The sequence below is a fragment of the Aquarana catesbeiana genome, linkage group LG07, assembly GCF_042186555.1.
Source record: "Aquarana catesbeiana isolate 2022-GZ linkage group LG07, ASM4218655v1, whole genome shotgun sequence".
Classification (NCBI taxonomy): Eukaryota; Metazoa; Chordata; class Amphibia; order Anura; family Ranidae; genus Aquarana; species Aquarana catesbeiana.
The window spans coordinates 92,206,955-92,220,356 of NC_133330.1; the positions used below are offsets into that span (position 1 = coordinate 92,206,955).

Genomic DNA, 13,402 nt, shown 5'->3' on the forward strand with positions numbered 1-13,402 from the left:
TAAAAACCAAATAAAAGGGTTTGGCTGGATTCGGGCATAAAACAAATGCTCTACAGTATCTGACAGGCAACTAGTATAGTGAGAGTAAGTTCAGATTAATACTGTAGTGGCATTAATTGATTGTAACGTGATTGCTGCTATTTGTATTATTAACAGGCAGTATAATCTTTTAACCTAAGGGCCACAGTATAGGGTATTGCAAATGTGTTCATTTGAGGATACAAAAGTATGGGTTAGCTGTGGCATATCATAGGATCAGGTGTGTTATGCACTAGTGTTTCAAGAAATACAATTTTGATGCTCATCCATGCCTGTGTTCAACATGTGTGGTGGTTTCATCCTCTAATCCAGAGGTAGGCAATCTCGGCAGCTTTGGTGAAACTACAAGTCCCATGAGACATTGCAAGACCCTGACAATCACAGGTATGACTCCTAGAGGCAGAGGCATGATGGGATTTGTAGTTTCACCACAGCTGGAATGCTGAGGTGGAGTGACAGGTGGCACTGATGGGCAGCACTGATAGACGGAACTGATGGGCAGCACTGATAGGCAGCACTGATGGGCACTGATTGGCATCACTGATGGGCACTGATAGGCAGCACTGATTGCCAACACTGTTCAGCTTGCTGACTCTGAGGGGTTCATGCTGGGACCTGTAGTCCTTCACTTTTTGGGGGGTTACATCCCAGCATGAACCCCTCCTCTTTGTATGTTGCTCTGGCTCTGCAGTGCCCGGCTCCCTCATGGCACTGCACACATGGTTCCAGCCTCACCTCGGGGTCTTCAGTGTTCCCTTCCCTCAGAGCATGCCAGAGAAGATCATTGGAATGGAGGAGGTGGGTGGAAAGCACTAGGCACGGTCGTGGTGCAGAGGAGGAGGAGGAAGTTAAATCCTCCTCTGCTTTGAATTTTTGGGCCTTGGCCTCCCTCTGCATTAGGGCAGAGATGTGACGTCACTGGTTGCTAGACACCGGGCCATGGTGCCCTTGCAACCAGTGGGCAGTAGAGCCAGTGGTGGAGCCAGCTATGGGTCTTGGCCACTTCTGGGGCTGCCTGTAAAATGCCGCCCAAGGCAAATGCCTTATTTGCTCCAATGGCAGATACGCACCCAACCCCTACTTTACTGAGTCCTGAAGTTACATTGGGGTCAGAGGAAGGAAGCATGGTGTAGTGGGGGGCACAGGCGTCCAACACTCCCAGAAATGTTGAATTCTGAAGATAATGACAGAAACAGCAATGCTGGAATGGAGGGGATGTAGAAGGCAAGGACCACTGATAGAGGATAGTAGCAGGGAATTTCATATTGATCTTTGTTACCTAAAGAGATGAAAGAAGAGGTAAAGAATACTTTAAACGTGATATTTTTTTTTTTTTTTTTTTAGCAGATCACCCTTTTGGCCTTTTTATGCAACCTATGAACAAAAGCTAAGTAGCCCTTAAAGACAAAACTTCTCACAGTGCAGAAGCTTAAAATGAAAAATGGACACAACTAAATTGTGCTGAATATTAGGTATGGCTTAAGGAGGCATGGAGAAAAAGGTTCCGAGCCTCCTCCCAGTATACCCTGCATATACAGTATCTCAAGTACACCTGTCACTTTTTTGTAAATATTTTATTATATTTTTTCATTTGACAACACTGAAGAAATTACACTGCTACAATGTAAAGTAGTGAGTGTACAGCTTCTATAACAGTATAATTTGCTGTCCCCTCAAAATAACACAACACACAGCCATTAATGTCTAAACCACTGGCAACTAACGTGAGTACACCTCTAAGTGAAAATGTCCAAATTGGGCCCAAAGTGTCAATATTTTGTGTAGCCACCATTATTTTCAGCATTGCCTTAACCCTCTTGGGCATGCAGTTCACGAGAGCTTCATAGGTTGCCACTGGAGCCCTCTTCTACTCCTCCATGGCGACATCATGGAGCTGGTGGATGTTACAGACCTTGCGCTCCTCCACCTTCCATTTGAGGATGCCCCACAGATGCTCAATAGGGTTTAGGTCTAGAGACATGCTTGGCCAGTCCATCACCTTTACCCTTAGCTTCTTTAGCAAGGCAGTGGTCGTCTTAGAGGTGTGTTTGGGGTCTTTATGTTAAAATACTGCTCTGTAGCCCAGTCTCTTAAGGGAGGGGATCATGTTCTGCTTCAGTATGTCACAGTTCACGTTGGCATTCATGGTTCCCTCAATGAACTATAGCTCTCCAGTGCCAGCAGTACTCATGCAGCCCCAGACCATGACACTCCCACCACCGTGCTTGACTGTAGGCAAGACACTCCCACACACGCTTGACACCATCTGAACCAAATAAGTTTATCTTGGTCTCATCAGACCACAGGACATGGTTCCAGTAATCCATGTCCTTAGTCAGTTTGTCTTCAGCAAACTGTTTGTGGGCTTCCTTGTGCATCATCTTTAGAAGAGGCTTCCTTCTGGGACGACAGCCATGCAGACCAATTTGATGCAGTGTGCGGCGTATGGTCTGAACACTGACAGGCTGACCCCCCACCCCTTCAACCTCTGCAGCAATGCTGGCAGCAGTCATACAACTATTTCCCAAAGACAACCATCTTGCTATGACGCTGACCATGTGCACTCAACTTCTTTGGTCGACCATGGCGAGGCCTGTTCTGAGTGGAACCTGTTCTGTTGAACCGCTGTATGGTCTTGGCCACTGTGCTGCAGCTCAGTTTCAGAGTCTTGCCAATCTTCTTATAGCCTAAGCCATCTTTATGTAGAGCAACAATAATTTTTTTCAGATCCTCAGAGAGTTCTTTGCCATGAGGTGCCATGCTGAACTTCCAGTGACCAGTATGAGAGAGTTATAGCGATAACACCAAATTTACACACCTGCTCCCCATTAGCACCTGAGACCTTGTAACACTAAAGCCGCGTACAGACGATCGGAAATTCCGACAACAAAATCCTGGATTTATTTCCAATGGATGTTGGCTCAAACTTGTCTTGCATACAAACGGTCGCACAAATGTTGTCGGAAATTCTGATCGCCAAGAACGCGGTGACTTACAACATGTATGACGAGCCGAGAAAAATTATATTCAATAGCCAGTGCGGCTCTTCTGCTTGATTCCGAATTTACTACAACGGATTTTGTTGTTGGAAAATTTGAGATCCAGCTCTCAAATTTTTGTTGTCGGAAATTCCGACAACAAATGTCTGTCTGTTGGAGCCTACACGCGGTCAAAATTTTCGACAACAAGCTCACATTTGTTGTCAGAAATTCCGACTGTGTGTATGCAGCATAACAAGTCACATGACACCAGGGAGGGAAAATGGCTGATTGGGCCCAATTTGGACATTTTCCTTTAGGGGTGTACTCACTTTTGTTGCCAGTGTTTTAGACATTAATGACTATGTGTTGAGTTATTTTGAGAGGACAGCAAATTTACACTGTTATACAAGCTGTACACTCCCTATTTTACATTGTAGCAAAGTGTCATTTCTTCAGTGTTGTCACATGAAAAGATATAATAAAATATTTACAAAAATGTGAGAGGTGTACTCATTTTTGTGAGATACTGTATATATTAAAGTCTACCAGAAAAAAATATGTACAAAAAAATTAATAAATAACTAAAACACTGCTTTTATCCGCACAAAGTAAACACTTTGTCCCTTAAGTAGGTGAGCAGTTGGTGAAAGAACACCCCAGCATCAGTAATCACTGGGAGATAGAATGTCCTGACGTCACCAGTTGACAAGGGAAAAAAAAAATCCCATTCACTGCGGTCAATCAGAGGAATCCCCAAGCATTGTCAGTCATTTTCCACCGAATAGTTTCCATTTTTTAGCAGTTTTTTTTTTAAATAGGCAAATATAATGGTTACTTTAAGAAAGCCTTTTGTGAAATGTATTGTATTTGTTATGTCATAAAAAAATGGCAACAAATGCACTTTGTAAACCTGTATACCAGTCCTTTATGTGTAATGCAAATTTAACAAACATTCACGATGACTAAGTGCTAGTATGATTACTCAATAAAAAAGCTGAAAGAGCAATATTAATCATTATCAAGAAGTTACCAGCTAATCAGTGATCATTTCTAGACTGATCTATAGTAAACTGAGGTATGATTGGTTGATTTGAGTTTCTGCACTTTACAAATTTTAGTTGCAGTTTGCACTGCCTTATTGCTGTAGCGCTACCCCTGTAAGGGCCACTGGTAATAGCTGGTTCTTCCTTAATAGTACAAAGGCTTCCCATCTACCCAAGCCCCAGTCCACACACTCTGGCTTCAATAACTTAGTCTAGGTGTTGTCTTTTTAAGCTTTATTGCTTGAAGAAACTTTAACAGGAGAGGGGTTACGGCATGGAATACTCCAAAATGAACATCAGCAGCAACGACAGGAAACTCTTCTCCTTTGACAATCATGAATATTGGACAGTATAAGGAATAGGGATGAGCTTCGAGTTCGAGTCGAACTCATGTTCGACTCGAACATCGGCTGTTCGCCAGTTCTCCGAACAGCGAAAATTTGGGATGTTCGCGGCAAATTCGAAAGCCGCGGAACACCCTTTAAAAGTCTATGGGAGAAATCAAAAGTGCTAATTTTAAAGGCTTATATGCATGGTATTGTCATAAAAAGTGTTTGGGGACCTGGGTCCTGCCCCAGGGGACAAGGATCAATGCAAAAAAAAAAGTTTTAAAAAGGGCCGTTTTTTCGGGATCAGTGATTTTAATAATGCTTAAAGTGAAACAATAAAAGTGTAATATTCCTTTAAATTTCGTACCTGGGGGGTGTCTATAGTATGACTGTAAAAGGGCGCATGTTTCCCATGTTTAGAACAGTCTGACAGCAAAATGACATTTCAAAGGAAAAAAAGTCATTTAAAACTACTCGCGGCTATTAATGAATTGCCGGTCCGACAATACACATAAAAGTTAATTGATAAAAACGGCATGGGAATTCCCCCACAGGGGAACTCCAAACCAAAATAAAAAAAAAAATAACATGGGGGGTCCCCCTAAATTCCATACCAGGCCCCTCAGGTCTGGTATGGATATTAAGAGGAACCCCGGCCAAAATTAAAAAAAAAAAATTGCGTGGGGTCCCCCTCAAAATCTATACCAGAACCTTCAGGTCTGGTATGGATTTTAAGGGGAACCCCGTGCCAAAATTTAAAAAAAAAAGGCGTGGGGTACCCCTAAAAATCCATACCAGACCCTAATCCGAGCATACAACCTGGCAGGCCACAGGAAAAGAGGGGGGGACGAGAGAGCACCCCCCCTCCTGAACCGTGCCAGGCCACATGCCCTCAACATTGGGAGGGTGCTTTGGGGTAGCCCCCCAAAACACCTTGTTCCCATGTTGATGGGGACCAGGGCCTCATCCCCACAACCCTTGCCCAGTGGTTGTGGGGGTCTGCGGGCAGGGGCTTATCGGAATCTGGAAGCCCCCTTTAACAAGGGGACCCCCAGATCCCGGCCCTCCCCCCTGTGTGAAATGGTAAGGGGGTATAAAAGTACCCCTACCATTTCACAAAAAAACTGTCAAAAATGTTAAAAATGACAAGAGACAGTTTTTGACAATTCCTTTATTCAAATGCTTCTTCTTTCTTCTATCTTCTATCTTCCTTCGGTTTCTTCCTCCATCTTCTTCTTCTGGTTCGTCCTCCAGTGTTCTAGTCCGGCATCTTCCTCCGCGGCGTCGGCGTCTTCTTTCCTTCTTCTCCTTGAGCCGCTTCGCATTCATGATGGCATGGAGGGAGGCTCCCGCTGTGTGACGCTTCTCCTCTTCTGGCGGTTCTTAAATAACGGGGGGGCGGGCCACCCGGTGACGTCAGAAGGGGGCGGGGTTACGTAACGGGTGACCCCACCCCCTTCTGACATCACGGGGAATGCCACAGGGAAGTCCCCGTCAAGTCCCCGTGCGTCAGAGGGGGGCAGGGTCACCGGGTGGCTCCGCCCTCCCGTTATTTAAGAACTGTCAGAAGAGGAGAGGCGTCACACAGCGGGAGCCTCCCTCCATGCCATCATGGATGCGGAGCAGCCTGAGGAGAAGAAGGAAAGAAGATGCCGACGCCGTGGAGGAAGATGCCGGACGAGAACACTGGAGGAAGAACCAGAAGAAGATGGAGGAAGAAACCGAAGGAAGATAGAAGATAGAAGAAAGAAGATAGAAGAAAGAAGAAGCATTTAAATAAAGGAATTGTCAAAAACTGTCTCTTGTCATTTTTAACATTTTTGACAGTTTTTTTGTGAAATGGTAGGGGTACCCCCTTACCATTTCACACAGGGGGGAGGGCCGGGATCTGGGGGTCCCCTTGTTAAAGGGGGCTTCCAGATTCCGATAAGCCCCCCACCTGCAGACCCCCACAACCACCGGGCAAGGGTTGTGGGGATAAGGCCCTTGTCCCCATTAACATGGGGACAAGGTGTTTTGGGGGGCTACCCCAAAGCACCCTCCCAATGTTGAGGGCATGTGGCCTGGTACGGTTCAGGAGGGGGGGCGCTCTCTCGTCCCCCCCCCTCTTTTCCTGCGGTCTGCCAGGTTGCGTGCTCGGATAAGGGTCTGGTATAGATTTTGAGGGGGACCCCACGCCATTTTTTTTTTAAATTTTGGCCTGGGTTCCCCTTAAAATCCATACCAGACCTGAAGGGCCTGGTATGGAATTTAGGGGGACCCCCACTTTTTTTTTTTTTTTTTTATTTTGGTTCGGGGTTCCCCTGTGGGGAATTCCCATGCCGTTTTTATCAATGAACTTTTATGTGTATTGTCGGACCGGCAATTCATTAATAGCCGCAAGTAGTTTTAAATGACTTATTTTCCTTTGAAATGTCATTTTGCTGTCAGACTGTTCTAAACATGGGAAACATGCGCCCCTTTACAGGCATACTATAGACACCCCCCCAGGTACGAAATTTAAAGGGATATTACACTTTTATTGTTTCACTTTAAGCATTATTAAAAACACCGCTCCCGAAAAAACTGACGTTTTTAAAACCTTTTTTTGCATTGATCCATGTCCCCTGGGGCAGGACCCAGGTCCCCAAACACTTTTTATGACAATAACTTGCATATAAGCCTTTAAAATTAGCACTTTTGATTATTCATGTTCGTGTCCCATAGACTTTAACGGTGTTCGCGTGTTCGAACAAATTTTTTGCCTGTTCGCAAGTTTTGGTGTGAACCGAACAGGGGGGTGTTCGGCTCATCCCTACTAAGGAAGGGGTAGGCAACCTTGGCCCTCCAGCTGTGGTGAAACTACAAGTCCCGTGAGACATTGCAAGACCCTGACAATCACAGGCATGACTCCTAGAGGCAGAGGCATGATGGGATTTGTAGTTTCACCACAGCTGGAGTGTTGAGGTTGCCTACCCCTAAGGTCTCACAGCTGTAGACCATGAGGCAGGTTTCTTTGGCATCTGGTTTCACTGCACCACTGCACAGTAACAGAGGAACACTCTTTTTCTGCCTCTAAATGCCCAGCATGTTAGTCTATGTTTTCATGCACACATAGGCATTTAGAGTTTAGAGACAAAATTAAAAAAATAAACACTGCCTGTGCATCTAGGAGCAGTGGCAGTTTGGCAGAAAAAACCCTTGATGCACCTAAAGGAATCTAAATACACATTAAAGCTGGGAACATTTAGCACTTGAGCGTGAATTAATTGCAATGGCCAGAATAAATTATTATTCTGCCCAATTAAATGAATTGATGCCTAAGTGCTTGTGCCTAAACGTGTTCCTAAGCGTTTTTTCTGCCAAAACGCCACTGCCAGGAAGAAAGGCAATTAGGAGAGTTAGGCAAATGCCCTGTGTGCGTGAGGCCTTAAATGCAGCTGTACATTTCTCAGAGATCTTCTGGCAATGTATCCCCTTTATTTATTTCAATCACCTTATTAATTATTAATCTTTGTAGCCATTGATTACAGATTAGGATTTCCTTAGCTTTATGTTCTAATTTGTTCCTGTGATTTCTCAATGCATGTCCTGGTATCTTGGTGACCTCTGTTCCTTGTCCAGCTGTACCTGTTTTGCACATTGATTATAGTGATTGGAGTGTGTGTTTTGTACATTGATCACAGCATGTTGCACAGTGTGGCTTCATGCCCCTTGGGAGCCCTGCTCTTTTCCAAAACAGCCAGAGGGGCGAAGAATGACGAATCCGTTGGGAGTTCAGGGATGTGTCAACAGCAGCCTGCTGTGTGTGATGTGTGTATGACTGGCACAGCATGTCCCAGCATCAGGGAGGTGAGCCGTATGTCCAGGTGAACTGGAGGAGTGTTAAATATGTCTGGATTTCAGCCCCCTCCTGATCCCCCACCACTTCCAGAGGAAAACCCCCCGAAAGAGCTGAGTCCGGTAAGTCACACTGTTCATGTAGGTTGTAAGTGAAAGATTTTGAACAAAGATTGTAACAGTGACAGTCTCTATAGTGTTATTCTGGCTATATACTACATGGTATTTGCTTGTTAGGCAACTACATTTTGCTTTTTAGAAATTGGTGGATCAATTACCAATAAAGCGATTTGTTGGTGGATATAATACACAACAAATCTCCATCATAAAATACTTCTAAAACTAAGACCTTTTTTTTATGTTACGGATAGGGTATGGAATCTGGCCATTCACTAATACAAATCTAAGAGATATCTCAATCTTCTCTAAACAGGATGGACGAATCCTTCTGCTGGGATACTATAATCTCAATACCCTAGCAGCGGTTCCATCTGATCGAATGCAGCCGCAGTTTGGCAGAAAATTTTCCAGTGGGCTTCAATAAAAGTTGATTGAGCAATTGTTTTTTTGGCAAATGGAATAGGGCCACCCATTGTGAGAATTTCAGTCAATGCATCAGGAATTGGCCAAAATTCGCTTAGTGCATGGCCAGCTTTAGATCCTCTATTAGGCCTGATTCACACCTATGCAGGTTGCAGTTTGCATATTGCAGGTACATTTTGCGTTTTTCAATACATGCTTTTCATCCATTCAAGTTTATGGAACCAAAGACCAGAAAAAGTCCCTGGCCCTTTCCAAAAAAATGCACAGATGAACTACATCCATAGGAAACCATGTTAAATGGACAGTAGTGTGTTTCTGCAAAACTAAAAACGCACTAAAAAATGCATAGGTGTGAACCAGGCCTTAGGCGGGTACATACTCAGAGGCAATTTGGCCAGGTGTGAATGACAGTGGCAGGAATTTGCTGTGAATGAAAGCAGCAGGAAATCGCTTGTGTGAATGAAGCCTTAGATTTTTATTGCTATCTGTGTCTCTGCTGGAGAAATTCCCCTCTCTAAATATCTAGGTGGTAACCTTTACCACTAGGTCAAAAGGGGAAATCCAACATTTTACAGTTGTCACCGAACAGGAAATGAGGGACAAACTCCCAATGGGGGTATCAGTTCTGGTGACAAACATCTAAAGCTCACCACACACACACACACACACACATTACAATCTGCATGTACAATCTCCTTTAAGCCGCATGCAAACCTGAATGATTTGTAGCTCAAAGCTACAAAAGGCTCAACATTAAAAATCCCATTTTAATTCCAGTTTAAGGGCTAGTTTACACTACAGTTGCCCTTTGAAGAGTGATCCACATTCAGATCACTGTTCAGAGAGCATTTCACAGGAGGTAAGAAGGCATTGTACCGCCTCCCCACTGCCTGTTTTACCCCTTAAAGCCCTCACTAGTGCACTGCATTGCACGCAGTCGTAAGTCACCGCCAATCAGTTCAATGGGCGGTACTGCCTTCTGAACGCGACAGCAGGCATAGTTTTTGCCGCCCCATCTATACTCCTCCTCTGTTGCATTTGCAGCCACCCCCCCAAACACAAGTATAAATTAGGCCTTAAATGGTGCCTGCTCACACCTGGGCGCTCAAGTGCCTATTGCTTGAAAAACTACAGTACTTCTTTTCAGTACAGTACTTTTGAGTGTTTTTAGCCCCATAGACTTCAATGGGAGTGCCTGAAAATAACATTTGAAAGTCTATGGTGTCAAAAACATGCACTCCTGTCCCAATCCCAAAGAAGCTCCTGTATGACACATTGCGCCTTAAAGCGGAGTTCCGCCTAAAAAAAAAAAAAAAAAAAATTAAGAGTCAGCAGCTACAAACACTGCAGCTGCTGACTTTTAAAATAAGGACACTTACTGTCCAGGGCGCCCTCAATGTCCTCACCTGAAGCCGACCCGTCCCTAGGCTCCGGGTGGAGGCACCAGCATCTTCAGTAAGGGAATCAGGAAGTGAAGCCTTGCGGCTACACAGCCTGGTTCCCTACTGCGCATGCGCGAGTCGCGCTGCGCATTCTGAGTGGTCCCTGCTGTCTCCCAAAAGACAGCGGGGGGGACAGAGGAGGGACCGGACATGGCGTAGATTGCAGCAATCTTTCGCCAGAAGTGGGAGCAAATACCTGGATTAGACAGGTATCTGCTCCCCTATCTTCCCTGAAAAGTCCCAAATGTGACACCGGGGGGAGACCGGATGAGCGGAAGTTCCATTCCTGGGTGGAACTCCGCTTTTAACTCACAAGAAAAAGGAAAGAAAACTTTGAAAATGCCAGAAAATGCTAACATTCAGGCGTGAATGGAGCCCTAGATTTATAAATATTTATGTAGTATAAGGATCTGCTTGGCTGGATAAAATATGATTGCATAGTTTATGTAAATCTAAAGTTGATTATATGGTTAGATTGTAAGGTTTATGGTGAACTTAAGAAGGGATTCACCTTCACTTTGCAGAAATGTCAACTCATTTTCTCCTCTATGGAAAAGAAATTGAAGGAAAATCTCCCCAACAGATCAAAGACAGCAAAAAATACATCAAAAACTGGCGAAGGTCTAAACATTCCATCTCAATCCAAAGCTGCATACAAATTTTTTGGCTCTAGTTACTGTATATTTTACATCTGTGCCAAATAGTTTAATTCATAGATTATGCAAACTTTGGTTACTGAGAATTATGATTTTTTTTTTTTTTTTTTTCAGTAAATCTGATTTATACATTTTGAAGCAGACTGACAAACTATGAATGTTGTTTGCACCTGTCTCAGGGAAATGTAAGCAGCTTGTGTTTTCCATTTTAAATTGCACTGCAGCACTGAGATATGAACAAGCGTGATTGATTTATAAGACACGTCTATGTTCTATATCGTTGTTCTCTGGTAGCTGACGGTATTGTACCTCTGGGAACAGCTTATCTGTGAATATTGCCTTAAGGGAAGAATCTTTTCAGCGTCAAGTCCCAGCAGATGCTTTAAACCTTTTCTACTGCAGCTAGTGTGCCAGAGGTCTTTTACCATTCCCAGTAGGCTGATATGACACCACACTGAACACTGATGTGCTTTATGTTGGTTATGTGGTTATACCTGGGGGTACAAATTATTTTCTTTCAAGATCTGATCATATTAAACTTTAAAGTCAACTTTACAGTCAAAGTCAATTGGTTCACATGTTCAATATTGAACTTTTTATACCCAGAGGTTGTCTACATTTTGCTGCTCTTTATTTCCCATTGTTTACACCACCTTGAGTAATCTCAGTTGTGTAACATGACTTTGCGCTTCATGTGCAAATCTTTAGCCCTATAGTCCTATTCACATTTGCAAGTTGGGGCCATTTGCGATTAGCTGGGGGAGACCCAGCAAGGGTTCCCTGTGATTAGCTGCAGGCAGGAAGCCCTGTTGATAGCAAAGGAAGGCTGCCAATTCCTGTAGCGATCACATATACTCATTCATGCAGGGATTACCTGTGAACGATCATCCCAGAATTACATGCAGTTGAGCATGAAGAGCTCAGGGAGCTGTCAACCTCCCATTGCTTTCAACAGGGCTTCCTGCCTGCAGCTAATCCCAGGGAACCCCTTCTGGGTCTCCCGCAGCTAATCGCAAATGGCCCCACTCGCAAGTGTGACTGGGGCCTTAAAAGGGTTGCTAGCCCTCTGTTTTTTTTTTAACTACACTTCAGGTCCCTCCTCTTCATTGGGTGCCCCCATTGACACAAATAGCTGGACTCAGCCCAGCCCCCCACTCCCGTGTTACTGGATATGATTGACAGCAGTGGGCTCCTGCTGTTTTCAATCTGTCCAATGAGGAAAGAGCTGGCGGCTGTGAAACAACCACTTTAAAGAACCCCACCCCCCCCTTTACAATTTTTTAAGCTCTTTGCTATGTCCACTGTGTTGTCCACAAAAAACATACTTACCTGTAGTTAGGCTAGGTTTTTTCAAGGTTACTGACTGCCTGTCTCTGACCATATGCTTGCTTATTCTGATGTGTGAAAGCTATATCAAGTGTTTTACTGTATCATATTCATGAGAAAATTTTCCAATAAAAATTACATTAAAAAAAAAAAAAGAAGTCACCAATCCATCTCAGCACTCCGGATCTTGTACTGTCCGCTTCTCATCCAATGATCTTTAAGCCAGCCCCCTGATGACAAGGTGGGGTTGATTTATTGAAGATGGAGAACTCAGAATCTGGTGCACCTGTGAATGATACTCAGTCAACTTTTAACTTTAGCTTGTTCTATTAAGCTTTGGCAATAAAGACTGGAAACTGATTGGTTTTTATGCAGAGCTGCACCAGATTTCGCACTCTCCAGTTTTAGTAAATCTCCCCCAGAGTGTACACAGTGCGGTGGAGATTGCCCAGCACATTCACAGTATAGTGGGGATTGCTCCAAAGCCTCTTTAAAATCTGTGACATTGGTATCCCTGGAGGCCTCTAGCTAGGGTGTGCGTGCGTAGAAGGGTGACATCATTCTTGGCAAGTGATAGAAGAGCATGAACGTTTGCGTTAAGTATATCTAACTCAGCCATTTTCAACCAGGGTGCCTTGAGGTTTCTTCGGAGGTCCCTTGGCAAAATGCCTAAAAATTGCCCAAAAATGTATACAAGCCAGCAGGTGGATCAAGCCTGCCTTTTAGTTGCACAAAGCCACAGGTAATTATTGTGCACCATTTCAACCTTCCAGCCACCGGTATCCTAACAACCAATGATGTCATCTGTGTTGATAAAAAGGGTGTTGAGTGCCTGCACAGCATCCTTGTTTGACCCTCCCCTGCCCCTCCTCTCTGTCAGGACTGGGGTCACATTAGCTGAGTGATAGAGAGAAACTGAGGGAAAGGAGAAACACAGGAATACTAGTCGATACTAGTGTGCAAAAATGTATTTGCTTTGGAAGAAAAAAACACCTCTAACATTTAGCGTCCTATGTGTGTTGATGCTGCCGCAGTGTGTAAAACTATTAGAATAGTTTTTTACATTTTAGAATGATGTGCCTTAAAACTGTCCATAAGGGTGCCTTGGGATTGTCCATAATTTTAAAAGGTGCCTTGACTGAAAAAAGGTTGAGAAACACTGATCTAAATACAATAAACTCATATAAGGAATTCCTGTAGTTTGATTTGGCTTTGTGGTGGCTT

The 13,402-nt window shown here is 44.1% G+C and overlaps 1 protein-coding gene across 1 annotated transcript in view; it reads left to right on the forward strand.

Moving 5' to 3' along the window:
* Positions 1-8,042: 8,042 nt before the first annotated feature.
* Positions 8,043-13,402, forward strand: part of TMPRSS6 (transmembrane serine protease 6) — a 386,147-nt gene continuing 380,787 nt past the window's right edge. The window contains exon 1 of the mRNA XM_073592484.1: positions 8,043-8,334. Within this exon, the coding sequence (XP_073448585.1) occupies positions 8,263-8,334 (72 nt within the window). The 5' untranslated portion in view covers positions 8,043-8,262. The remainder of the gene's footprint in view (positions 8,335-13,402) is intronic.